A 27,408-nucleotide genomic window follows, 5' to 3' on the forward strand; every position below is an offset into this window, starting at 1 on the left:
GAGAACAGAGGAGCCTTTGAATGGCTCCCAGCAAGCAGACCAGGGAGGGCTGCTTCAGTGGGCAGAAGGCACATGCTGGGGGCAGGGAGGCTGGGCAGCTCCTCTGTGGGAGATTTCTTCTCTCTGGGCCACTGATTCCTTCCTTGGAGCTGTGCGCAGTGATGGGGAGAGTATGAGTTTTGCAGGGGGCAGAGAGAAGCCACTTACAGGACAGATTCTCCTTTCACTAGTTCACCCTGCCTCTCATCCAGAGCCCCTGTCCTGGGCTCCTGGGGCTGAGGGCTGGGGGTGGGGACTAGATCGAGGCCCAGGCCAGAAAGGGAGTGCAGTTGAGGGGGGCTGCTCTGGGAGAGATCTTGGGCAGTCCTTGCTTGCCTCCTTAGCTGGCCAGAAATCCTGCCCTTACCCAGAAGAGTGTTCCAGAGAGGCCAGGTACGAGAGGGGGAGGGAGCAGAGGAAAGAAACAAGGAATAGAAGAGCAGTATGGATGGGAAAATGGGGGAGGACAAGGAGGAGGAGTTAGAGGCCATGGCAAATAGAGGCCCAGCAACCAGTCATCCCATAATAGGTCTTTCCACACCCAGCGCCAGGCTTTGCCAGGAACAGACTTCCTCATCCTTCTGACCTAGAACACCTTGCCGATGCCTCTGGCTGGCAAAAGGCGGGAGGTCATACTGAACTGGGGCACTTGGGAGCCTGGGGTATACAAACCTTGAGCTAAGGAAAGGGAGTTCCCCAGCTGCTCCGAGAGCTCTAGATGGCGCCAGAGAGCCAGAGCCGAGCGAGAGAAACGAGAGTATCCAAATGTGTAAGACACTGCGTGTGACGCTGTGCGATTCGGTGAGTGTGAGTGTGACAGGGAACGTGTGGCACTGCGAGGGCATGTGACACTGCGCGGCCTTGCGGGGCAGGGACCCGCGTGACTCTGGGCGAATGTGTGTATCTCACTGGTAAATGTGTGGGGCCACAAACTCCCTGTCGCCCTGAGGGCAGGTGATTGGGGGACCCTCAAATAGCCCGACTCAGACACGTCACCTCATTCTCACACTTGTATATTCCCTCATTCTCATCCTAGAGGAGGCCCCAGTCCCATAACCCTCCACTCCTAAAGGTCCCCTCCACAGCCCCACCTCTACGGTGAGCTGCGGCCACCGTGGCTGACCGCTCTGCGGCTCCGGCCAGAGGGGGAGGGGTGGACTTCCCCCGAGCGCAGTGGGAAGGGAGGGCCACACGGGGTGATCGGGGGTCCTGGCGGGAAGAGGATGGATCTGGAGAAGCAGATGTCCATGGAAGAAGGCACTGGGGGAGACACTTCCTCGGCCTCGACTTCCCGGGGGACAGGGTAGGGACAGGTGTTTGGTGAGGTTAGGAAGGGAATTCGGGAGGGTCCCAGATGGGGGCTCGGGTGGGATAAGTGTAAAGTGAAGAGCCAGGGGTCGCCCTGTGTATCCGGGCCCCGGGTAGTGGAAGACAGCAAAGGGGGTTCCTGGCTTTGGGGGAGCGGTGCTCGGGGCCCCCTCCCAGTGGGACCGGAGCGTCTGGAGCTCCACCTCCCAGCCGGGGAAGGGGGGGGCGGGGAAGCGGGCGGGAGGCGGGCGGGCGAGCCAGGAGGGAGGAGGAGGGAGGGGGCGGGCCGGGCTGTGCGCTCTGCTCGCTGCTGGCTCCGCTGCCGCCGCCGCCGCCGCCGCCTCCACCGCCGCCTCACACACTCGGGGAGCGGGAGCGCGGCGCGGACGCGGAGCCGCTGGGGCTGCTGCGCCTGTAGCCCGCCGGAGCCGGAACCTGAACCGCAGCGCCAGCCCGAGCCGTGCGAGCCGCAGCCCGGGCCGGGGCCGGTGGTGGCTCATGGACTGCAAGGCCCGCGGCCGGCGCTGCCCGGAGGCGGGTAAGGATCCGGTGGCGGTGGAGGCGGTGGAGGCGGTGGAGGCGGCGGTGGCTCCCGGCCGGGGGAGCGGCCATGGCCGACGGGAGCTGCGGGAGGGGCGCTCATTCGAGCGAGGCCAGGGGGGCCCTGTCGATGCTCCACGCGCCGGGGCAGAGGTGGGAGAGGCTGGGAGCTTGGAGTGGGGATTGCGGCCGGAGCACCCTGGCCTCCAAGGTCCGCGGCGAGAAGCGGAGCGAGGAGAGGGGGTGCTGAAACGGACCCCAGCTTCGGCGTCCCGCACCCACGCTCGCTTGGAGCCGCGGGGATAAGGAGACTCTAGGAGCGCGCGGGATGGAGATGGTTTGGGGGAGGCGCGCAGCCCTCAGTGTGTGTTTGTGTGTTGGGGGGCTCCCTGAGGACGAAACAGCAAGGACCCTCATCCACACACTTGTTGGGTAGCGAGGGTTGCTCGCGCGGGCGCTTCCAGCTCCCCGAGGGCACCCCGAGGACCAGACCACGGACATATGTACACGCACACATACATCCGTTCATATGTGCACAGACATACCTCCCGAACACCAGCGCCCACTGGGGCACAGGCACTGGCTCAAAAGCCGCTCCAGCGCCTGCACGTTCAGCGGCGGGGACACACAACCCGTGGTCACACAGAACCACGGAAAGCAGCCGCTGTGACATTCGGACACAAGCGCAACCCCGTGCCCTCGTGTAAGAGTGCCTCGGCCACAGTGCCCCTATGAACACTTAAAGCCTAGCCTCACGCACATGTATTCCTTTAAGGACCATACCCTCACACAAATGATGTTCCCTACTCCCTGGCCAGAACATAGGCACACATCACAGGTCGGCTTGCACCCCTTGACTGCACCCACGGAAACATACAGCCAGTGTCTCAGCACACACCTTGAGCGCACACACCCTAACCCGGTAAAGCACCTGCAGCAGCGCCTCGCGATCACAAACACAAAATCCCCTAACGGTGGGCGTCTCACACATCTTACACCAACAGTGTCACAGTACACCTTGCAGCTAGACACACAAACACACACTCTGTCCCTCTCCCTCGGAGACCAGATTCCGTCGGCGGAAGCCAGGGCCACCCGGGGAGCCCCTAATGCCTTTTCACCTTAATCGCATTGTTATTGTAAATATCTGCACCGCGGGAACACTGGAGGCCGCCGGGCCGGCTTCCCCGCCGGCGCCTCCCCTACTCCCACTCCGGGGCTGGGCCGACCGGGTATTCCCGGAACCAGCTGGACCTGGCCGGTCACGCCATCCCGCTCCCCAGGGCTCCAGGGCCCTTGGTCCCTTTGCAGAGGGAGCCAGCCTGGGGCGGTCATTGAGACCCTCTTCGGACTGTGTAGCTGCGTCCTCCGAGCCACCTGGGTCCCAGCACACCTGTTTCCTCTCACACCTGGGCGCCCCTCCGCGGGTCCCCAGCTCCAGGCCTGAGTCTTGTGCGCCGGCAAGGCCCTGGGGCCAGAAGGGAGATCGCGGCGCGCGCAGGAGCAGAATTGGTAGGTGAGATGCGCTCTCACCCCTTCCCCCTAGTTATCCTCGGGAGCCCAGACTTGTGGCCTCAGTTCCCCCAGGAGTGGTCGGCGACTATTCCTTCTACCAGGAAATATTTGGGGCGGCGATGAGGTCTTTGAGGATTGAGCGCCGAGCGAAGACCCCTTTGCCGCCCGCCGCGAGAGGGTCGGTTTTATGGGGACGTCCCCGCCGGGCCTGGCTCGCCGCTTAGTGATTCCGGCGCCGGATCCCTCCCGGCGCCCGCCGCGTGGCTCCGGCCGACGCGGGCTTGCGGGAGACCCTAGGCAGAGGCCGGAGATGCGGAGGAGAGATTCCCCGCAGCGGCCCGTGGGGCTGGGGGCGCCAGGGTGCCGGTGGCCAATGCGTGTTCTCACCGCGCGGTGCCTCCACCTTGCCTGGAGCTCCCAAGGCCCGGCGCCGCCGGGGTGGGGGTGGAGCCGCCCGAGCCCGAGGCTGGTGGAGGAACTGTCGCCATCGCCCCTCTCCCCCACTCCCAGCTCTCCTGCGTTCTCTGGGAGGAGACGCCCCGCGCGCGGGGTGTGTGCGGGGAGCGCCCGCTGACCACGGCGGCGTAGGCAGGGGGCTGCCCTGACCGGCAGAGTCCAGGACGTCGTGACGGAAGGCGCAGGGAGCCTTCCATTACTCACTCTGGGCCAACCCTCGCGTACTGCCAGGAAAGAGGGCACCCAGAAGGTGTTTGTAACCGCTGAGGTCTGGGTGTATGTCAGGGGAGGGGCAGGGTGTCACTTTCTTGACGTGGGGGGTCTGCACGGATTGACATTTGTAATTACAACTAGACCAGGCCATGGGTTGGGATTGAGGGGAGAGGAATGAGAAAGACCTCCAGAGATGGCTGGGGACAGTGAGGTAGGGGAGCAGGCCTGGTTTCCCTGCTCTCCCCTCCACTACCACCACCCGCCAGCCCCGCCCCCCCCTCCCCCCAGTCCCCAATTCCAAAAGGGATCAGCTGGAAAGGGGTGTCCTGCGGGTCTGGTGTCCTCCTGGCAGAGGAGCTGCTGCCGTGGCTGTTCTTCAGGGAAGCTGGGCTACAGAGAGAGTGAGCTAACTGCTGGGAAGAGTGGGATGGAAGGGCCAGGAGGGGGCCGCAAGGGTGGGGGTGTGGCTGAGTGGGAATCAAGGCTGGGGGGAGAGGAGATGGAGGAGGCCCTTCTGATACAGGGCGAGGGCTGCCCCTACCAAGAGCAAGGAGAGTTTGTGCTGCAGACAGATTCTTTCAGCAATGCCTGGGGCACCTCTCTGCCAGGGCCCATGGTGGCTGGTGGGGATGCCATGCAGTAATAGCATACATACCATCCTTGCCTTCCTAGGTCTTCCCAACTGGCAAGGGATCGAGTCAACCAATGAGTACCTACTGTGTGCCTGATGCTGTGAATAAAATGCTCTAGTCAGTGATAACGAGTGATATATATGTTTATATATCCTTTTTAATGTAATAGAGCTCCCAAATAACTTCAAGAGGCAGGATTTATTATTTCCAGTTCAGTGTGGAAATAGGTTCAGAAAGGTGACGTCACTAGGCCAAGGTCACACAGCTAGGAAGTGGTGGAGCAATGGTTTGAGCCCCGATAATCTGAAGAATGCAGGTGGCTGGAAGCTCTGCAAAGGTTAATGGAGGGTTGTGTTCACTGTGGGAGGCCTCTGAACAGCTCCACCCCGCACAGCCCTGCTTACTTATCCTCCTCTCCAGACATTCACTTTGTCCCTGGGTTTGTGTGTTCACATGTTGTGCCTGTTGTGTAACAAACAGAGCAGGGGTCGGGCCTGGGGGTCCAGGGCTGACCTGGACACTGGGAAGTTGATAGCTGTCTCTGTGTGTTTCCTTTTCTGCCAAAGCATTCAGCAGGAAGTGGACTGGGTCCCCCAGGTGGGCTGGAAATGAAGGTTCCAGGTGAACCCTCACCACTGCTCTCCTCCCTCCCCAGATGTTGACACAGATGTTGTTTTTCCTTGACCTTCCCTGGATTCTTCCCCCTCACACCACCTCACTGTGCTCCTTAGGCCTGAGAAGGATGAGTCAGTGTCCCTGCCGAGGCTCTGGTTTTTCAGGGTCCTGGGTGCCCATGTCACTGGGCAGAGGTGGGGACAAGCCTTGCCAGGAAGTCAACCAGGGCTTGGGAGGGGCAGAGATAAGGGCTTCAAAGTCTGCCGTCTGGGACCAATGACTTCTAATAACTAACCACTGGGACAAAGTTCAGGGATGTTGGGAGCAGGGGTGAGGAAGGTAGGGGCAGCCCTCACCCTGCTCCCCTCACTGCTGTTCATGGCTGCTCTGAATTGCCCTGCAGCCCTAGGGTCCCTGAAACAGCCTGGGAGGCCTGGAGTCCTTCAGACCTTGAACCCTAGGCCCGCTCTTTCTGTTTCCCTCCTTGCCTGGCAGGTTTGGCAGCCCAGGGTGTGTGTGTGTGTGTGTGTGTGTGTGTGTGTGTGTGTGTGTGTATGTTGGGGTGGGGGTGGGGGTACATAGCAAACATCATATTCTAGCCTCAGGGGTGATTTCTGTTGACTTTCCCTCCCCCCTCCAGCCTTTCCCCCAGACTTTGGGATGTGAAGAGGCATTCTTCTTTCTCAAACCCTGACTTCCACTTACTACTTCTGTGACCTAAGACAAGGAATTATTTTTTTTGAGCCTCAATTTTATCATCTGTTGTGGGGAGCCATGTAGTAATAAACAGTACTCACTTCAGAGGGGTGGGAGGATTGGATGAAATAATGTATGTAAATGTAGAAAAATATCAGGGAGTGTTAACTTGGGCCCTGGTGATAATAGCGAAGATGATGGTAAAAGCGATGATGATAGAGTTCGCACTTCCAACTCCTAGGATTTAGTGTATCTCAAATTTGTCTCTTAAAAGTTCAGGGCCATTACTTCCTGCTACCTGGAGATTTCTCCAGGCCCTTTCCCTGGATCAGAATTCCTAAGGGTGGGACCAGAAAGACCCTCATTTTAAAGGAACTCTCCAGATGCTTCCAGTGCCTAAATCCTCTCCAACTCTTGCCCCTACTCTGGGTACCCTCCCCCAATCCCATTCCTTCCCCCGCCCCCCCATTCTTCCTACCTCTTAGGAACACCCCTCCCCCCACTTCCTTGCCTTGATAGTCCTTTGTGGTTCTTTCTCCAACTCAAAAGTTAGATAGATGCCACAGTCCTTTCCTGGCTCCTCTGCTTGTTGGAGGTAGGGCGGGGAGAGAGAGAGAGAGAATATGGGGCAGGTCACAAGCTGTTGTGTTTATGCTGCTGGGAGGCCTGAAGGTTTAGAGCCTCAGGTTGTGACCCGGAGATGGGGAAGGAAGCCCCAGCTACTAGTCAGTCACCCTAACTCTGCCAGACCATGGGCCTCTGAATTTGTAGCTAAAACTTGTGGCATTCATTTTTCTTGGAAAAATCTAAACCATAGTTTCATAAAAATTCATAGAGGGGGATGTGACCCAAAAAGCTTAAGAATCCTTGATCTGAAGAGAGTGAGTGGAGGCAAGCAGTCACTGCCTTATTTCCCCTCTTTGTCAGGTTTAGGGTAATTCCCTGGTGACCCCCACTCTGCCAAGACTTACGCATGGAACTGGGCGCACAGTGATCCCGAGTTATGGAGTTGTGTGTGTGCTGTGGGGGTGGGGGGGGTGGGGGGGGGGCAGAATAAGGTGCCCAGAAGGGAATGAGTTTCTTTGGAGACAGGTGTGTTTGGGTTGGGACATGATGGTCAGATAAGCCCTGTGTTTAGTCTATGAAGGTAAAGGCCTGGAGAGTGGATCCAAATGGAACATCTGACAAATTCCTCCATTTTATTTTAGTTTTTCACATTGTGTAACAGTCTATTTGATTTTTGATTTTTTTGTGTGTGTGTGTCTCTTTCAGAATAGAGAGAGGTCCCGGGAGGGCAGGGAAATTCCTCCTTCTTTTAAAGAGATTAAGATTGCGGTTGGGAACAAACACACACTCATCTGATAATGGTCTCGCATACTTTAAGGACATTCTGAGAAGTGACCAGGGAGGGGCTGTGCCTTGGGCGGGCCATGGGGAGGAAGTGAAGTGTTTGACTTGAGTGAGGAATCTGTGTGTTCAGTGAGCATTTGCTGAGAGTCTACTATGGACTGAAACAGAGAAAGATTAAGTTTGACCCTTGCAGGTTCTCAGTAGGGGAACAGGCACGAAAACAAGCCAGGACCACCAAAAGTGCCAGGAGCGGGTAAGCCCGGGAGCTAAACAATCAGTCGTTCTGGAGCCTTGCTGAGTGCCTGCTGTATGCCCAGTCAGGGTGGGCTCTGAGGATTTAGTAGTAAACAAAGCTGGGGCTCTCCTGCTCTCTGCTCAGTCTTGTCGGAAAGACAAACAACTCACAGATTATATCCCTAAACAACTACATCACAACAATTGTGCTTTTAGGGGCATTTGTTGAGTGCTCACTGTGCTCAGCATTTAGCCCACATCATTTCAAACTCCCTAGGAAATAAGTAGTAGAATCCCCATTTTACAGATCAGGAAACTGAGGCTCTATATTATTGGCTCCAGTTCATGCAGCCAGGAAGTGACAGCTGGGGTTTGCCCCACCCTGTTCGATGTCATAGTCGATGCTCTTCTCCACCTTGCTGCTGCCTTACATGTGCCAAATGGGTACAGCCACACGAAACTGTCATTGAGTTAGAACCATTGCCAGCGCCACAGGAGCAGATTGTATCTGTCCTGCTCGCTGCTGTGTCCCAGTACCCAGGACAAAGCTTGGCACATTGTAAGTGCATAAATGAGCACCTGTAGTGCCCAGATTTGTGAGGGAGCTTGGGTGGGGAAGGGGGATGAAGGTAGGGAGCTCTGTCCCTTCCTTCAGGATCTTTGGTTTTTGCCTGGAGAGGCAGAGGACACAGGGATAGGTGCACAATATGCCCCAATCCCTTAGCAATGAATCACTGCTGCACCAGGTAGTAGTGAGTCATGGCTGAGGGATTGGGGCAGACAATAAGCGGCTGTGCGTTGGAGGCAGGAGAGGTCACTGTGGGGTGGGGAGATCTGGGAAGGATTCCTAGGGCACCAAAGCAGGCTTTCGGTGGGGTGAGTGTGGTCTGTCATAGAGCCTGGAGTAGAATTTCCAGGTATGGGGCAGGTATTCTGGGTATCAGTGGGGAAAAGAGATTGAACCTGAGCCCTTTGCTGAAAATGCTGGGCCAAAGACTTTGGATTTGAGTTGAGGGGCTGGCCTTGGTTTAGCTGGAGAGGAGGAGGGAGTCAAGACTGGGATAGTGGCTGGCAGGTCTGGCTGGGGTCTACAAATGCCCAGCCTCAAAGCTGCGGGGGGACAGGCCGAAGAAACGGGTCATTGTGGTGTTGGGCGTGCCACCTGCGCTTGGCTAGGGAATCAGGACTCATTGGAAGGATTTGGGGGTGGGCAGGGAGAGATGGGACTGGACCCGTTAAGGTAGGGAGGGGCCAGGTGTGAAATAGAGGCCAGATGTTTGCCGGGATAAGGATCAAATAGAGCCACATGTTCATATCAAGAGACTAAGGAGGGGAGGAGGTAGGGTCGGGAAAGGCTGGTGGTGTTACTGGCACCTCTGTCCCAGTGAGACCTGCTGGGCTCCCCATTGCTAAGGGCAGGGCAGGGCAGCTTCCTGTTCCAATTCCTGGGCTAGTCCTGATCACAGTCCTGACCCCAGTCCTGACCTTTACTGTCTACCACACACCTATGGTGTCTTCCCCCGCACCCCTGGTGGAAGGCAGAGAGGGAGCGGGAGGAGCCCTAGGAATCCTATGTGTACACATGTGTGCATGGTCTGGGGCATGTGTGTTTGGGGAGGGCTAGCACTTAGTCCTCAACCTTGTTCTCAGGCCTTGATTGGTGCCCAGTTCAAGCTGGCCCTTCAGGGGGTTGGGGGACATTAGGCACTATGGGTTATTTTTTGTCAGACAAGGATTTGAGATGTCATATCTCATACACATACTTTGACTTGGCATCTCAGAAGGGAAATGAGACATTATCCCCTCCAGCCAACGAGTGGCCCTCAGTGTGGGCAGTAGTGATCCAGGGTCTGGGGTGTAAGGGGTGCCTGTGTCTCGTTTGTAATGTATGTGTATGTTGCGGGGGGGGATGCTTGAGGCCTCACCCTTCCACTAGCTGTCTCTCTCTATCTTGGTATCAGGGTAATTACCAAGGGTGACTAAGGCAGATGCTGGTGAGAAGGAGGTGTTGGGCAAAGCACTGAGCAGGGCGGGAAGGAGGGAGAGTCAGGTGGGTCAGGGCGTTCCATGGGCGGGAGCTGCTCTAGACCTGTTCCAGGTCCCTTACCGGCTCCTCCAGCTGGGCAGACACCACTGCTACACCCAGCTGCGGGTGAGACTCAGGGTTCTGGGGCCCGGAATCAGGGTTCTGCGCTGGGCTGAGCTCTCCTTCTAGGAGAGCAGAGTGTAGGTGGGAGAGGGAGAGTCGGGGGGCTGGCTCTGGGCAGCCCTCAGGGCCAGATTCTTCCTGTTAGCTGACTGCCTGTTTTGCCTCTTCCCCTTTCAGCCTTCCTGATTCCAGAGCCTGCCCGGATGGGGCCCCCAAGGCCCAGCCCAGGCCGTGGGGGGCAAGGATTGTCGATGCCCCCCTTGCTGCTGGCACTGCTGCTACTCCTGCTGGCTCCATCCCCAGGCCACACCACGCAGGTGGTGTACAAGGTGCTGGAAGAACAGCCACCCAACACCCTCATTGGGAGCCTCGCAGCTGACTACGGTTTACCAGACGTGGGCCACCTGTACAAACTAGAGGTAGGCGCCCCGTACCTGCGGGTGGATGGCAAGACAGGTGACATCTTCACCACCGAGACCTCTATCGACCGTGAGGGGCTCCGCGAATGCCAAAACCAGTTCCCTGGTGAGCCCTGCATCCTGGAGTTCGAGGTGTCCATCACAGACCTCGTGCAGAATGGCAGTCCCCGGCTGCTTGAGGGCCAGATAGAGGTACAGGACATCAATGACAACACACCCAACTTCGCCTCACCAGTCATCACGCTGACCATCCCTGAGAACACCAACATCGGCTCACTCTTCTCCATCCCAGTGGCTTCAGACCGTGATGCTGGCCCCAACGGTGTGGCATCCTATGAGCTGCAGGCCGGGCCCGAGGCCCACGATCTATTTGGGCTGCAGGTGGCAGAGGACCAGGATGGGAAACAGCCACAGCTCATCGTGATGGGCAACCTGGACCGGGAGCGCCAGGACTCCTATGACCTCACCATCAAGGTGCAGGATGGTGGCAACCCCCCGCGTGCCAGCAGTGCCCTGCTGCGCGTCACTGTGACGGACACCAATGACAACGCCCCCAAATTCGAGCGGCCCTCCTACGAGGCCGAGCTATCTGAGAACAGCCCGATAGGCCACTCGGTCATCCAGGTGAGAGCCCCCTCCACCTCCTGTCAGGGTGACCCTCCTTTAGAAATAGGAGCCCACCCTAAACTGGTGAGAATTCCCTTCACTGAAAGGGGAAACCACAGGCTACTGTGCAAGACCTTCCTACAAGCCCCACCCCACCCTATCAGCTGATAGTACTTTCCTCTTTCAAGCTGCTTCAGTGACAGTGACATAGCATGTGACCGGTAATCCCCCCACCCCCAAGGCAGACTCCAGTTGGAAAAATCTCCAAGTAAAACCCTCTCCCAAGTCAACTGACCGTCCCCCAGACACGGGAGCCAAGCTGGAACAAGGGAGTCACCTTTTGTCCAAATAGAATCTCTCTAGAGAAGAGACCATCTTCCCAACCAGGGGCCCTTTAAATGTGAGATTTTCCTGAAGTGGGAGGACGGAGCCTTACTTTGCCTCCCTCCTTGACAAAGACAGATGAGATCATTGTAGCCAGGCAGGTCCTCAGAAAACTACTCAGAAGTCTGTATGCGGCTTCCTCCACTAGGCATGGGGTCCCATGGGTGTGGGGTGCTTGGCACAGTGGGGGGTTTGGTTGTCTCTGCTGAAGTTCTCAGCACCCCACTCCATGGGAACTGCCCCAGGGGCTGGGCAGCTTGGTAGGGCCAGGGCCTGGGAGGGAGCAAGAAAGCGTCCCTGCAGACAGGTGGGCGTATCTCCCACTGTCATCTCAGCCTGGCCTCCTGCCAGCCCCAGCTCCTTTCTCCTTCCCCCTGGGCTGCAGCTGTCTGTCTTTGATGTGAGGGAGCTGAGGAGGGCTTGGCCTGCCCTGGACACCGTTACCCATCCTAAGAAAGCCTTCGTCCTAGGACCTCAAGCTGAAGTGGGCATGGGGAGGAGTTTCAACCCTTTTTTTAGAGGCTGGTGGACTGGAACCTATAGAAGAGAGACTGAGAAAGAAAAGGGAGACAGACAGTCGGGGATGGTGAATAATAATAGCCTAGGTGCCAGGACTGCTCTAACCACATTATATGTATTCTATCATGTAATCCCCACAGTACAAGGTAAGCATTATCCCCATTTCACAGATGGGAAACTGAGTCCGTAGAGATTAGGAAAATTGCCTGATATCATCCAGCCTATATTTTCAGGTCCCACCTTGGCCATGCCCAGCAGTCTGGCTTCAGAGCCTATGTGTGTGTAGTAGCTAACACCCCTCCCAGTGGGTGAAGCACGAGACTGGGGCAGACACAAGACTAGAGGTAGAGAGGATGGGAGAGAACTGGCAGTTGGAAAGAGGCAGAGAGAACTGAGCAAGGATGGAAGGGAAATAGGCAGAAGTTAAGTCCTAGACAGACAAAGGGAGGTAAAATGTCAGGAGAGACAGATAAGCTGGGTGACCTATCTAGAGAGGGAGACAATGGGAATCATAATGAAAATGTTGGGGACAGATAGATGGGGGGTGTGGGTGTGGGTTGAAGGATGAGGAGGAACTGTTTGTCTTTCAGAGGAGTGAGCAGAGACTAGGATAGCTGGGAACCCATGTCCAGGTGCCTCCACTATTGAAAAAGTTATGGCAGGAAGGAGAAGAGACTAGCAGTGTCTTGAGGGCCCATTAGGTGCGGTGCCCAGCCCTGTGTTAGCACTGATCTTCAGAGATGGACAGATAGGAGGATGGATGGATGGATGGATGGACTAAAAGAGGAGTCAATGTGCCAGGCAGTGTTAGGCACTTACACATATTATTCTGTTTAATCCTTACCACAATCCCATGAAATAGGGCCTATTGTTATCCCCATTTTATATATTTGTAGACTGAGGCTTGGAGAGATTAAATAATTGCCCTGAAGTTACATAGTTGGGAAGTGGTGGAGCTCGGATTTAAACCTAGGACCCTTCTGCTCTGCTCCCCAGAGCTCTGCCAAGTTATGTCTGTCCCTTTCTCCCCCGTCATCCCTCGCCCAACCTGTCATCACATTCTGTAGTATCTACCTCATGGCCATTTCAACCAGGTTCCTGTTGCCCCCGTGTTTGTATAGAGTGTGTGTCGGTGCTGGCATGGGAGGGCGTGCCGATGCAAAGGGACAGACGGTTCATTGTTTGATGCTGGGAGCCCAGCCTGCTGCCAGAAGGCTCTGTGGCCTGCACCAACCCCTCCCTCCTCACTGCAGGCTTTGCTGGATTCCTCAAGTTGGTGCCTAGCCAGCACCGGCCCAGTGGGAGGGGAAGAAGCTGCTGAAACAGGTTTCCCTGGTTTGACAAAACAGTGGCCTGGCCAGCTCCCTGTGACCCATATACCTACCTGGCTGCTTTCAAAAGAAATCCCCTCACCTGTGTCCTCCAGGACTTGTGGGTCTCTACTCATGTGCAAACACACATAGGCACGGACACATATACCTTTTCCCACAGTCACCCATAATCACACGTGTATATACATGCATGCGTATTATACGTATGTCATGCACACACACCATCTCTACTGCTCGCACCTATCCAGCTCTTCAGAAGGGGTTGAAGGCCAGTTTAATTGGGTGGAAGGGTTGTACTAGTTGGACAACAGGATCCTCATTCCCGTATTCAGGCAGATTAGTGCAGGAATGATCAGTAGATTTAGCTCTGCCCGCTCCCATCTCGAGTAGTTGCTTGTAGCACTGTTGAGGAGTTGCAGGCAGCATCTGTGCTCCTTAGGGAACTAGGCCAGGGAGATGTGCGAGAGGGGCAGGATTAGGAAAAGGGCAGGACACGTGCTCCTTTGGAAAGGGTGCCACGTTAAATCAGTCAAGTCTGCTGTGCTCGTTTGAAAGGCAGCACGGGCATCTCTTAATTTGCTATTCTGGACGAACCCATAACTGTTGTCCTTGTTTTCCTCCCCTGCTCTGTAGGTGAAGGCCAATGACTCAGACCAAGGTGCCAACGCAGAGATAGACTACATGTTCCACCAGGCACCTGAAGTCGTGAGGCGTCTTCTGCGACTGGACAGGAACACTGGACTTATCACTGTGCAGGGCCCCGTGGACCGTGAGGACCTAAGCACCCTGCGTTTCTCCGTGCTTGCCAAGGACCGAGGCACCAACCCCAAGAGTGCCCGTGCCCAGGTGGTGGTGACCGTGAAGGACATGAACGACAACGCCCCCACCATTGAGATCCGGGGCATAGGCCTGGTGACCCATCAAGATGGGATGGCTAACATCTCAGAGGACGTGTCAGAGGAGACAGCAGTGGCCCTGGTGCAGGTATCTGACCGCGATGAGGGAGAGAATGCAGCTGTCACCTGTGTGGTAGCAGGGGACGTGCCCTTCCAGCTACGCCAGGCCAGTGAGACGGGAAGTGACAGCAAGAAGAAGTACTTCCTGCAGACCACCAGCCCACTGGACTACGAGAAGGTCAAAGACTACACCATCGAGATTGTTGCCGTGGACTCCGGCAACCCCCCACTCTCTAGCACCAACTCTCTCAAGGTGCAAGTGGTGGACATCAATGACAATGCACCTGTCTTCACCCAGAGCGTCACGGAGGTCAGCTTCCTGGAGAACAACAAGCCGGGCGAAGTGGTGGCGGAGGTCACGGCCAGTGATGCCGACTCGGGCTCTAATGCTGAGCTGGTTTACTCTCTGGAGCCTGAGCCAGCTGCCAAGGGCCTCTTCACCATTTCACCCGAGACTGGAGAGATCCGGGTAAAGACATCCCTTGATCGGGAACAGCGGGAAAACTATGAATTGAAGGTGGTGGCAGCTGACCGGGGTAGCCCCAGCCTCCAGGGCACAGCCACTGTCCTCATCAATGTGCTGGACTACAATGACAATGACCCCAAGTTTATGCTAAGTGGCTACAACTTCTCCGTGATGGAGAACATGCCAGCACTGAGTCCAGTGGGCATGGTGACTGTCATTGATGGGGACAAGGGGGAGAATGCCCGAATACAGCTCACAGTGGAGCAGGACAATGGTGACTTTGTCATCCAGAATGGCACAGGCACCATCCTCTCCAGCCTGAGCTTTGATCGGGAGCAGCAAAGCACCTACACCTTCCAGCTGAAGGCGGTGGACGGCGGCGTCCCACCTCGCTCAGCTTATGTTGGCGTCACTATCAATGTGCTGGATGAGAATGACAATGCACCCTTTATCACCGCCCCTTCCAACACCTCCCACCGGCTGCTGACCCCCCAGACACGTCTTGGTGAGACGGTCAGCCAGGTGACAGCAGAGGACATTGACTCTGGTGTCAATGCTGAGCTGACCTATAGCATTGCTGGTGGCAACCCCTACGGACTCTTCCAGATTGGGTCACATTCAGGTGCCATCACCCTGGAGAAGGAGATTGAGCGGCGCCACCATGGGCTGCACCGTCTAGTGGTGAAGGTCAGTGACCGTGGCAAGCCCCCACGCTATGGCACAGCCTTGGTCCACCTTTATGTCAATGAGACCCTGACCAACCGCACGCTGCTGGAGAACCTGCTGGGCCACAGCCTGGATACGCCACTGGACATCGACATTGCCGGGGATCCAGAATATGAGCGCTCCAAGCAGCGTGGCAACATCCTCTTTGGTGTGGTGGCTGGTGTGGTGGCCGTGGCCTTGCTCATCGCCCTGGCAGTGCTTGTGCGCTACTGCCGGCAGCGGGAGGCCAAGAGTGGCTACCAGGCCGGTAAGAAGGAGACCAAGGACCTGTACGCCCCCAAGCCCAGCAGCAAAGCCTCCAAGGGAAACAAAAGCAAGGGCAAGAAGAGCAAGTCCCCGAAGCCTGTGAAGCCAGTGGAGGATGAGGACGAGGCTGGGCTGCAGAAGTCCCTCAAGTTCAACCTGATGAGCGATGCCCCTGGGGACAGTCCCCGCATCCACCTGCCCCTCAACTACCCACCAGGCAGCCCTGACTTGGGCCGCCACTACCGCTCTAACTCCCCACTGCCTTCCATCCAGCTGCAGCCACAGTCACCCTCAGCCTCCAAGAAGCACCAGGTGGTGCAGGACCTGCCGCCTGCAAACACATTTGTGGGCACTGGGGACACCACGTCCACGGGCTCTGAGCAGTACTCCGACTACAGCTACCGCACCAATCCCCCCAAATACCCCAGCAAGCAGGTAGGCCAGCCCTTGCAGCTCAGCATGCCCCAGCCCCCACCCCACCCCTACCAGGGGGCCATCTGGACTGAAGTGTGGGAGTGACAGAACAGGTGTGTTGGGCCCGGGTGCTCAGCAGCCCATGTGGGGGCTGGTCCAAGTGAGCGGCGGGAGGTAGGACCAAAGATTTGGGGATGCTGGGGTCCTGGTTGCCTCACCCAGACATGGAAGGTTAGACAGAGTGAAAACTGAGGGACGGTGTGATCTCCTGTTCCCTGCCCACTGGGAGAGGCCTGTGACTTGTCAAATCCCCGGACACTGGACCAGGTGCTGGTTCTGGCAGGTGGGGGCTGATGGGCAGGTAGCAGAAGGATTTGGAGGCAGAAGCAGGGAGGGAAGTGAAGTCTATTCCAAACCTGGGTCTCCATCTGAGACCAGCCATGGTGCTTCTCCAGAGGGAAATGGGAGACCTGGGTGCTGCTGGGTAACTGGGCGGGGACTCTGTCAGGGAGGGGCCTCCCCAATTGTGCCTTCTGTATGTACTGTGTGTCACCCTCTTCCCCACCCTAGGCTCCTTGGGTTGGGCCCCAGTTTCCCAGTCCCAGTCCCAAACGCTTATCTTTGACAATAAAGTTCTCTATTTTTGGAGTTTTCGTTTCTTATTTTCCTGGAACTGAGAGAAGGAGTGAGAGAGACTGGAAACAGCCCTTTGCCCTTAGGTCCTGACCCCATTTTCCCATCCCTTCTTTCTGCCCCTTCCCACGTCCTAGACTTGCCCCTCCGCTCCAACCTTTTTAATTTACCGTCTTCCTATCCACCCCCCTGTCCATGTCCTTGTGCCAGGGAAAGTGCCCGTTCCAAGTATCCTTCAACATGTCCCCTTATCCCACATTTGTGAGGCCTTCTCCCTAGGAATGACAATCTTCACCAAGAAAGGGCAGGTGGGGCTGCACCCAACTCCTGCCCTTTCTCCACTGGCTGAGACTTGACTTTGCCAATCTGCCCATACTGAGCCCGAAAGACTCAGACCAGAGCACCTCGTGGGGTGGGGTGCAGCCTGACCATCTCAGGTGAAGGCAGATGACTTCTTGATTATACCAGCCACCTCCCCTTCAGGTCCAGATCTTCCCAAGTCCCTTTCCCAGACTCTTCATCCCAATACCACTCAACACCCAGCAATTAGCTGGCGCTGCCCTGTGTCCCCACCATGATCACCATCCTAGGCTGCCCCAAGGGAGGGCCCAGAGAAGGGGGAGGAAACTCTCAAGTCCTTGAATTGACCTGCTCTGTATCCCCACTTTTAGGGTGCTCCCTGCTGACTGGGGCAGAGGCATCCTGGTCCTGCCCGCTCCCTTCCTTCAGCTCCTTGCTCTGGCCACCTGCGTGGCTGGCTCTCACTCTCTCTCTCTCCATCTCTCACTTCTTGCTCTCTTGGGTCTTCCCTAGCTGTGCCTTAGAGGGAGGGAGGCTAAAGTCTGGGTGAGGGACCTCAGGTCCTGAGTGAGTCTCTGAGGCCAGAGGCAGCCTGTCTCCATGGTGACTGAAGAGGCTTGAGACACTCCCAAGAGGTCCCAGGCGCCAGCTCTCTACTTTGATTCTGTCCACAAACTCGCCCATGCCCTGGGGGGTAGCCCCAAAGTAAAAACTCCTGGGGGCTTTGGAGGAGTGGGGTGTGGGGAAGTGAAATCTAGTCTCATCTCATTTCTCCTGGACAAATTAGCATCTCCAAGGTGACCTCAGGCAACTCCTGACCAATCATTCTTTCTCTTTTGTTCCCACCTTGCTGCCACTAGTTCTTTCTTCCCTTCCTTTAGCTCCTCCACCCCTTTTCTTTTCCCAGAGTCAGAACGGTTATTCCTTACTTGGCTTCAGTTCAGATCGTGGGTGGAGCCACAATGCATACCTTCTCCCAACATTAGACTCAACCAAACTGCAACACCATTGTCATCACCCAAACACAAAGGCTGTGTGCTCAGCATGGTACTAGACCCCGAGGCTAAATGGTCACCTTTGTGCAAGACTTAATAGTGAGAAGATGAGGTAAATGAGAATCTTAAGTGTCGAGTGAGAAGTGCCATAGGAAAACTTTCCCCAGCTTGTCCCAGGACTACTGCTACTACCTGCTGCTTTTTTTTTATTTTTATTTTTTTATAGTTTTTACTAGGTGCAACGTACCATGCTAAGCACTCGATGTGAATTAGCTCATTCAATGCTCATAACTCTTTGTGACATAAGTCATTATAATGCTCACTTTACAGAAGTGAAAACTAGTTAGCGATGAAGTCAGAATTCAAGCACAAAGCATCATGAGATCTGATTTCCAGAGTCTGCTGTTAACCATTATGCGATAAAAAAAAAAAGCGGGGGGAGGGGGGAGCTTCTATGATCAAGTTAGTTTTGGTAGTAAGAGCTGCACTATCACATTATCCTATTAAAGGCTCTGCAAAGCCTGCAAGAAAGGGGGAAACTGTTAAACTATATAATTCTGGGTTTTCCAATTTTATTTGACCATAGTGCCCTCTCCCTTTCCTTGAGGAGCATAGTATGGGAAGACCTGCATAGGACATGGGAGTGGACTCATGGTAAGGGAATGTGAAACTCCATGATCAGTAGGAGTTGGGCAGGAGGGTTTGCCCTGTGAGCCAACTCCTGAGTCAGGAGTGAGTATGACCAGGTTGGGGACAGGGAGAGGGGAGAAAGGGGAGTATTCTGGCTGGAGTGGAGGGTGTAGGAGAGAACTGAGAGATGAGACTAGAAAAACTAAGTTGTAGAGGACACGGATGCCTTGCTGAAAGTTCCTTAAGGGAAATGGGAGCCCCTGAGAGCTCAGTTTAGATGAACTGAGTTTTACAAAGTCCACTGGAGTGTATGGTAGACTTAAAGGGAATAGTGGGGAAGGTACAGGATTGAAACTGGTCTGAGCTAAGATGGTGGCAATGGGGATGATGGATGGATGGATTTGGCTGAACTTAAGGAGAAAAGACCCGTAGGACTCAAGGGATAATTGACTATGGGGGGGGGGGGGGGAATGGGGAGTGAGGGGAGAGGTACCAGGATTCCCAGGTAGGTAGACATCATCCTTCTGAGTCTGGGCGACTGGGTAGTGATGAGGTCATTGCCTTTGCAGAAGCTGATGAAAGAAAAAGAATTTGGTTGCAGACATCTGAAGGGCCAGTAGAGACAGCCAATTGGAAATATTCAGCAAGTGTCTAGACCAGGGGTGGGCAAACTTTTTGACTCGAGGGCCACAATGGGTTCTTAAACTGGACCGGAGGGCCGGAACAAAAGCATGGATGGAGTGTTTGTGTGAACTAATATAAATTCAAAGTAAACATCATTACATAAAAGGGTACGGTCTTTTTTTTTTTTTAGTTTTATTCATTTCAAACGGGCCCACGGCTAGTCTAGAACTTCAGGGCTAGGGTTTGAGAGAGCTTTTGGATCTAGGCTTTTTAAGATTTAATAGTAGAGAATTAAAGGAAACATTTGGTGTTGAGTATGACCCAAGCCTCTATTTTATAGAAAAGAATCATAGGGGAAAGATACCAAGTGATGTGCCTAGCAGGCAGGATGGAAGCCTTAGATTCCCAGGTGCAGGTTCTGCAGAGAGGGAGGAGAGGGAAGCACCCAAAAAGCAGACTGCCCTGTGCTCCCCAGGCCCCTCCTGGAGCCGTTCACTCCACCAGGTGGACGCTGCTCCTTTACAACCTCTCAGTCCCAAATGTTCAGGTCAATTTGGGGGACCATGTCTGTCGTCACCCAGATCCTTCAATGTTTTAGATCACAGCATGGATCCCAAGAAGAGTAGCCTCTTCCTGAAGATGGGGTGGGAGCCAAGATGGGAAGGCAGTTCTGGGCTGCCTTCCAGCTGCCTTCCCATCAGCTCCAAAGCTCCCTGTCCTAGCAGACTCCCCCATCCCAGCTGCCTTGAATGGGATGGAGATTATGTAGGGTATCAGGAGGATGGGTCTTGAAAACCTCCTATTGAGGGTTTTAGAGGCAAGACAAAGCTCTGAAAAAGTCTTAGAGGATTGGAAGGAGCCTGGAGACTCATCAGCAGGGCCCTGGGCTTGGGCGGCTCCCATCCTGCCCTCCAGGGGCCCTGGCTCTGTGCCCTCCATGACTCTTCATTTATGGTTGGCAGGAACACCGGTGGCAGTCCTAGGTGGGTGTTTGGGTGACTGGCTGGTTGTGCCATGTGCTAAGCTGAGGTTGCCAGGTTCCTGGGGTGATCGTTAACCCGTGGCAGGCTGATAGGAGCCGGCTGGAAGCAGCCTGTTACTGTTCCACTCCCCCCACCCCAGTCCCCAGTCCCAGCTTCTAAGCCCTGGCTCCACCAAGTCCACAGCCCTTCCCAGAAGCTCCTTCCTGTTTCCTAGAAGGAGTCCATTTGAGGTCAGCCTTCCTAACCTCCTGATGGATGCCAGGTCTTCCCAGGCCCTGCCCTCTACAGTTAATATGTTTCCTGATCTCGAGCATGAGGGAGTTTCCATTGTTCCTGTTCCCATCCCCCAAGGTGTCTGGTTTGTTATCTGGCTCCCTTCTCCCCTCCCACCTTTTCCACTCCCAGGCCTCTCTGGAGTGGGGACAGGGGGGCTGAGTGGGAGCAGACTCAGCAGGGAGTCCTGAGGCTGCCTGCGGCATGACAAACCAGGCCAAGGAGCAGGATCAGAAAGAGGTTGGCAACTCCTGTGGATGGAGGCAATGGGAAGTTACAGAGCAAGGAGACAGGTGAGGAGCTGGAGTTTGGGGGTGCTGTTTGGAAATTAGGGAACTGTTGTGGTATTGGTGAGCTGTTTTGGGATTAGGAGTCTATACTGCTTTTAGGGAGCTTTTCTGGAAATTGGAGGCTTGCTAGTGTTTAAAGGCTCTGCTTGAACTACGGGAGTTGGCTGGTATCGTGCTATTCTGATGTTGGCTGTTCTGGAATTAAAGGGAGGCTGCGCCAGTATCTGGAGGCTACGCTGTAACAGGTGGTTGTACTGGATTAGGCTTATCGTGGTGGCCTGGGGGCTATATTAACATTGGGGCCTATGCTGTGTTGGGAACTTTCAGTGTGTGGTCTTGGCTGTACCGGGAGCTATCTTAGAATTAAGGGGAAGTCCTCTATTAGGGTGTGTGCCTTTTGGGGGCTGTGCTGTGCTGGGGGGCTCGGCCTCTTCTTGGTTGCTGCTGAGGGGGCTGGAAGATCTGGGGGTGAGCCTGGCTCAGGCTGGGGCCTGGTGTGGTGGTGGGCCCCATTGGGCAGCCTGGCCGGCCCACAGTGACAAGTTCTCTCCCTGCAGTTACCTCACCGCCGCGTCACCTTCTCCGCCACCAGCCAGGCCCAGGAGCTACAGGACCCGTCCCAGCACAGTTACTACGACAGTGGGCTGGAGGAGTCCGAGACGCCATCCAGCAAGTCATCCTCAGGGCCCCGACTCGGTCCCCTGGCTCTGCCTGAGGATCACTATGAGCGCACCACCCCCGATGGCAGCATAGGAGAGATGGAGCACCCTGAGAACGGTGAGGGGCGTCAGCATGGTGGGGCACCCCAGGAATGAGCAGAAGCCAGAAATGGCAACGAGACCTTGGGAACATCCTCCATTTATTGAGCTCATTGGATGTTCAGCAGTGTGCACTGTGCTGAGTGCTCTCCGGTCTATGTTTATTTAGTCTTCACGACTACTGTCTGACCTGAAACTTTATGGTGCCCACTTTACAGGGGAGGAAACTGAGGCTCAGAGAGGGTGAGTCACTTACCCACAACTATACATAGGAAGCAACAGAGCTGGGGGGGATTCAAACCCAGGCTTCTCTGGCTCCGAAGACCTTGCATTGGGCACCACATTCTCCTGCCTCCCTGGGGACAGGGCCCCTGAGAATGGTGGCCAAAGGCCTCAAGTAGTGGTAATGGAACCTAACTCTACTTGCGGGAATCTTGAGATAAAGAGGGTCCCCTAACAAGGTCAGAGGGCCTTGAGGAAAGGGAGGGTACCCCGGAGGCTTTGAGGATCTCAGAGAAGGGTATTATTATCCCCTTGGGGGAAGAAGCAGTGTTTGGCTGAGGAAAGGGGGTGGGAAGGTCTGGGAAGGGGCAGGCTTATCTGGGAGGGGATTGGACGGTGATGGCAGAAGGAAGGTCCTGGCTGGAGCAGAGGTCAGTGTGGGAATATGTGGTGGGTGAGCTGCGAGAATGTGGTGCAGTGTGTGTGTGTGTGTGTGTGTGTGTGTGTGTGTGTGTGTAGGTGTCCATAGCAGCCTGTGGAGGGGCACACTGATAAGCCTCCCCTTGGGATGGAAAGACTTTCCAGCTTGGAGACGTCCTTGGGTCTCGGCCCCTCCCTCAGTCCAAACTCTCCCAAATCCCCCCAAAGATGCAAAGGTCCACTTCCACCCCTTAGGCACTGGGCCCTTCTCTAACCTCCCAAGCCCTAGATCTCAGTGCCCTCGCCCCCACCCTGCCCCTCCATGCTCTGTCTCATGCCCATCTCGTCCTTTTTGTGCCCGCGCAGAGCCGGCTGGTCGGAGCAGGCCCTGAGGCAGAGTGCCAGGTATGTGGGAGCTACTCTGGGGTCTGGGGGACTCGGTCCAGCACCCAGCCCCACCCACCCAGTGCCCCTGCTCTGCTCCGTGCTACCGTGGGTCCCCCAACTCTGCCCTGAGCTGAAGAGCCTTGGCACTTTGAGGGTTAACAACAGAGCTGTCCCCTCCTCACCTTGCACTGGCTGGAGGCCAAACCTGAGGGGGTGGTCATCGCCTGGTACTGTCCCTGAGTGAGGGCAGGACAGGGGCAACTATAACAGGAAGTGCTCATGGCTTTAGCCGTTCCCATGGAGACCCTGCTGCCCAGCAACCACACTGGCTACTGCTGATGTCAGGCAGCCAACTCCTGTTCCCGTGGGTGTTCTGGGCAGGAAGCCGGGGCAAGGCCAGGGGTGGTGGTTGGTGTAGGGGGCTGGAGTGAGGTGGGGAGGAGCTGCATGAGTGTGCTTGCGGGTGTGTGAGTGTGTGCTTCTCTGTGAACTCCCCACAGAGAAGCTCGTCTCCTTCATGGCTGTACAGGAGGGCCTTGCTGCTCTGGGGTGGAGTGGGGTTCCAGGGTAGCTTGGAGCCTGGGGAGGCTTGAGCGAGTTCAGAAGGAAGGTATGTGTCCCCCTTTGTCTGAGGATAGAGAAGCCCAGTGTAGACTTGTGTGCCCACGCTTATCTGAGGACATGTGTGTATGTGTGTGTGTGTGAGAGAGAGAGAGAGAGAGAGAGAGAGAGAGAGAGAGAGAGAGAGAGAGAGAGAGAGAGAGAGAAGGTCTTTAAATGAGGATGGGGTTTCTTCACCTCTGTCGGAGGGTAGATTTGTGGATGACGGAGTGCGTGGATGAGCTTCGTGTTCGCACACCAGTCTGAGGGCAGATTTGGTGGGTGTGCGCGAGCAGAGCTGGAGGGTGGGTGAGGATGGAAGGAATGTGTCTATTTAAGGGTGGATTTTGTGTGTGAGAGAGAGAGTGAGCATGTGGTGGATGGTGGGGGGCGTGTGTCTATTTGAGGGGATGTGTGCCTATGAGCTCAGTGGGCCGGGGGGGGGGGGTGCACCCTGTTCTGAGGTGCCAGTGGGAGGCCCGATGCAGAGCTTCGCAAGGCCCTTCCTGACGACTGTCCTGGCTCTCTCCTGTAGACCTGCGCCCTTTGCCTGATGTCGCAATGACGGGCACATGTACCCGGGAGTGCAGCGAGTTTGGTCACTCTGACACATGCTGGATGCCCGGCCAGTCGTCTCCCAGCCGCCGGACCAAGAGCAGCGCCCTCAAACTCTCCACCTTCGTGCCTTACCAGGACCGAGGAGGGCAGGAGCCTGCGGGCGCCGGCAGCCCCAGCCCCCCGGAAGACCGGAACACCAAAACGGCCCCCGTGCGCCTCCTGCCCTCCTACAGTGCCTTCTCCCACAGTAGCCATGATTCCTGCAAGGACTCGGCCACCTTGGAGGAAATCCCCCTGACCCAGACCTCGGACTTCCAACCGGCAGCCGCACCGGCATCTGCCCAGACGGCCAAGCGCGAGATCTACCTGTGAGCCCCCTTCTGGCCTGCGGCCAACCCCTTGTCCAGCCGCCGGCCAGCTCCCGGATGGGCCCATTCCAGGGCCCCACTCCTGACCCCTCCAGTGTGGACTTCCTGGCCAGGGCCCCAAGTGGGGGGCGGGGGGCGTGCAGTACTGGCCTCATGACCATGCTGCCCTTCCCCTATGCAGGGTCCAGGTCCTCTTCCCTCACTTCAGCCCCCAGCCCCCAGGGAGCCCCTTCTTCCCCTTCATGGGGCTTCCCCAGCTGACGCCCAAGAGAGCTCTTCTACAGTGACTAGGCTCCCATCCCTCGACTTCCAGGGAGCACCCCCTTACTTTGGGTAGATGGTGGAATCAAGGGTGGGCAACACACTTTTAATTCATTGTTTCCCGCATGGCCGACCAGGGCGGAGATAGGATGCCCCCATTCCAGCACTGAAGCAGGGCTGAACTGGGGAGCCCTTCTCCCTGGGAACTCCCAGAGGAATCTCCTGACCACCAGGGGCTCCCTGAAGGGCTTTTGTTACCAAAGGTGGGGTGGGGATGGGGGTGGGAGTGGGCGGAGGCCTTGTCTTCCCATACTCCTCCTGGGCTGACCTGCCCACCACATGCCCATGCCCGTCCCACCTGGGGCCCCTTCCCTGCTGGCCATGCAGTGTCTGTATATAAGGACCTTGGAATGATGTCCCCATTTCTGCCTGATTTGCAACTTTTCTCGTTGATGTTGTGTTGTCTTGGGGGACCCCTCTGGGGGAGCCTGCCCTGTGTCCCCCACCCCAGGCCTCTATTGTTCCATGTTGTAAATACCTGGGGCCGCGGCGGGATGGGGGTGCAGGCCAGGGAAACAACAGGGGGTGGGGGTGGGGATGGGGGTTACATTTGCCTATCAGCAGAGCTGGGCTTTTATTTAATTTTTTTTTAAAAAAATACAAATCTCTATTTTTTTGGAACTGTTGCGCTGTGCCCTGGGGGGAGATCCCCGCTCAGGCTGGCCCTCCCACATCCCGATAAGCATCGCAGAGGGGCCCTGAGACTGTGGGGGCAGCTAGACAGGGGTGGGATGACTGTGCCTCTGGCCTGGTTGGGTGAGTTGGGAGCAGGAAGGTTTGCTCAGGGGGTGGCTGATTGCTGCCCCCAATAGGGGGGACCTATACCCTGCTTCCTCCCTGCCCCCCATCCCCCAGCCCCTGCCATGACTGACCCGTCAGCCTGTAAAACCACCATTGCCTTGATCTCGGGGTGGGAAGGGCTGCCTCAGGGCACCCTGGGCTCCTGGCCCCCTTCTTCCAGTTGGGCTTCCCTTTGCCAGGGTCAGGGGTCCCATGGGGGAGTGGGTAGGGAGATTGGGGGGCAGAGAAACCCAGTCAGCCATGATGAGGTGGGATTCCTTTCTTCACCTCAGGGGGCCAGGGTGTGAGGGGCATCCTGTAGAGCCCCCATCTCCCACTGTGGCCATCTCAAAGCCTCAGTCCCTCTTCCTTCCAGAAACCCCCATTGCCTTGGCCCATACCTCTCCAGCGCCCCAGGGACCCAGGCTGGGAGTCTGGAGACTCAGGGTATGGCCCTTGCTAGACTTAGTCTAAGCTCGGGGGGTGGCCCAAGGATGGGAGAGGTGGGTACAGGCTGCTGGGTTGTCTGGTGCCTTTGGGAGCTGTGTTGCTGGGGTCTTGACTCCTGTAACCCCAGAGACCCCACCTCCACCCCGAAAAAGCCAGGGGGCTGAAGAATTATCTTAAACTCTGCTCCTTGCCCCTAACTCGGCTTCGAGTAACAGTGCTGGGAAGGAGAGCATTGTTAGGCTGGTGGCCCCAGCATGCACAGCTCTTCTACGGAGGGCAGGGGGTAGAGTGAGCTGGGGTGCAGCAACCAGGTCTAGGGGTTAGCCAAAGGCTCCTTTCCCTGGGGGAGGCCCAGGAAGTGGGCTGGGGCTTGTTAAAGAGACAGCCCCTTCCCCCCTGCACAAACGGGGCAGGTGCAATAGTGGTGGAGTTGGTTAACATGAGGTGCCCGGCTGGTGGGGCAGTGGCTTCCTGGGTCTTGGAGGTCAGGATCCTTGCAAGAAGATTGTATGAGGCCCATTTGCTTGGTGGAGAGGGTGGTCCAGACAGGAGGCATTCCTGGGGTCAGTGGACTCCCCCAGAAGCTCCTGGTGGCCTGGGCATTCTGCTCTGGTCTTGGAGACCCCTGAGCACTGGGTGGAAGGGCAGAGAAGCATTTTGCACAATGGAGAAGCCAGAAGGAAGGGGTGGCCCAGATGGCTGGGAGGGCTGAGAAGCACAGAGGAGGAGCCCTTCCACAGGCCAAGGCAGAGCCCCCAGCCCCCTGGTTGGGGCCGGGGTGCGCCGAGTCTGTCACCACCTGGGCACTTGAGAGGTGAAACCAAAGGTGGGCAGGGGATGGGTGACCGCACTGGGGACCGCTCCTGTTGGCCCTACGTCTGTGAAGCCCTTCCCCAATGCCTTGTGTCGCGTACAGTTTTATGTACAAATAGGCGACATTTGGCCAGAGGAGACCCCCTCAAACCCAGCCGGACCCAGTCAGTGTCTTCCTAGAGGGGACCTAGCCGGCCCCCACACCCCCTACTTCAGAGCATGTCTCTTGGTAGGGGGAGGGTATACGGGGACATATTTCTCTCCCTGGGTCCCTGAAGTGTATCTCATATCCCAGGGGGAAGGTCTCTGGAGCATCCCTCACCTCTGGGGGCTCCCTAGCCCCTATCTCTCCCCTTGGGAGTCTCTGGGGGGACATGTATTCCCGCTGGGGACCATGGGAGCATGTCTCTCCCTACCCAGGCTCTCTGGGGAGCCTGTTTTCCTCCCAGGATTCCTGGGAGGACTTAAGGCATGTCAGTCTTGGGCCACCTCTCTTCCCAGGGAAGGGAGTGATCTCTGAAGCATGTCCGGGAAGGGATGTCCTGGCCCTCCCTGCACCTCTGCTCTGGGGGTCTCTGACCTGCAGCACTTTGGGGAAAGACTAGACAGCTCTGAGTTGTCTTTTCTCCTAGGGGGTCTGGGGGACCTCTCTCCTGAGGGCCCCCTGCCTCTGGAGCCATTTCTTCCCTGGGTGGGGGCTGTCTCCTGGTGGTGGGAGGGCTCGTGTTGGCCATGAGAAGGTCTCTTCGGGGCGTCTCCACGTGGGACTTCTCTGGGAGGGGGGACTGTGTCTCGCCCGTGGGGTTCCCAGGCGGGTGTGTCTGCCCGTGGGGAGGAGGGGACTGTGTCTCCTCCGTTATCTGAGTGGGGAGGGGGGCCGTGTCTCTCTCGTGTGTGGGGGGGTGGGGTCGGGGAGGGGGGATCTGGGCGCGTCAAGTGCCCGCACTGGGGTCGTGTTTCTCTTGGTTAGTGCCACTTCCCACCGCCTCGCTCCTCCCGGGAAGGGCCCCGCCCCGCCCCACGCCGCCCCGCCCGCTCCCTGGCGCTGCGAGCACAATCCCGTTGATTTGTAATGATTTCTGTCTCTTTCTGTCTTTCTCTTTCTCTGATCTCCTCCGCCCCCTCCCATCCCCCCGCCGCGAGCATGCGCAGGCACCGCCCCCTACCCCTCCGGTTCGGTTCGTTTCCG

At 56.7% G+C, this 27,408-nt stretch overlaps 1 protein-coding gene across 13 annotated transcripts; it reads left to right on the forward strand.

The window, feature by feature from the left end:
* The first annotated feature begins 1,661 nt into the window (after window positions 1–1,661).
* PCDH1 (protocadherin 1) lies at window positions 1,662–25,906 on the forward strand. 13 transcript variants are annotated; one of them, XM_036312123.1, is made up of 6 exons: window positions 2,982–3,399; window positions 9,925–10,790; window positions 13,640–15,835; window positions 21,100–21,319; window positions 22,309–22,347; window positions 23,465–23,586. In XM_036312123.1, the coding sequence occupies exons 1-5, from the start codon at window positions 2,997–2,999 to the stop codon at window positions 22,332–22,334; spliced, it is 3,711 nt and encodes a 1,236-aa protein (XP_036168016.1). In that variant the 5' UTR covers window positions 2,982–2,996; the 3' UTR covers window positions 22,335–22,347; window positions 23,465–23,586. The 13 variants fall into 13 exon arrangements, 11 of the variants coding, with proteins under 11 accessions (XP_036168015.1, XP_036168016.1, XP_036168013.1 ...); XM_036312122.1 differs by lacking the exons at window positions 2,982–3,399; window positions 22,309–22,347 and adding an exon at window positions 1,662–1,885 and having other exon boundaries at window positions 23,465–25,906; XR_004968092.1 differs by lacking the exons at window positions 22,309–22,347; window positions 23,465–23,586 and adding an exon at window positions 20,385–20,545 and having other exon boundaries at window positions 21,100–21,236.
* Window positions 25,907–27,408: the final 1,502 nt, after the last annotated feature.

Source organism: Myotis myotis, unplaced genomic scaffold (assembly GCF_014108235.1).
Source record: "Myotis myotis isolate mMyoMyo1 unplaced genomic scaffold, mMyoMyo1.p scaffold_m19_p_6, whole genome shotgun sequence".
Lineage (NCBI taxonomy): Eukaryota > Metazoa > Chordata > Mammalia > Chiroptera > Vespertilionidae > Myotis > Myotis myotis.

Bases quoted from the DNA above. Each gene is read 5' to 3' on its own strand.
- PCDH1 (XM_036312120.1), top strand. From the start codon at position 2,997: ATGCCTTTTCACCTTAATCGCATTGTTATTGTAAATATCTGCACCGCG. The intron at 15,836-21,099 runs GTAGGCCAGCCC...CTCTCCCTGCAG, and splicing joins CCAAATACCCCAGCAAGCAG to TTACCTCACCGCCGCGTCAC. The intron at 21,320-23,464 runs GTGAGGGGCGTC...TCTCTCCTGTAG, and splicing joins GATGGAGCACCCTGAGAACG to ACCTGCGCCCTTTGCCTGAT.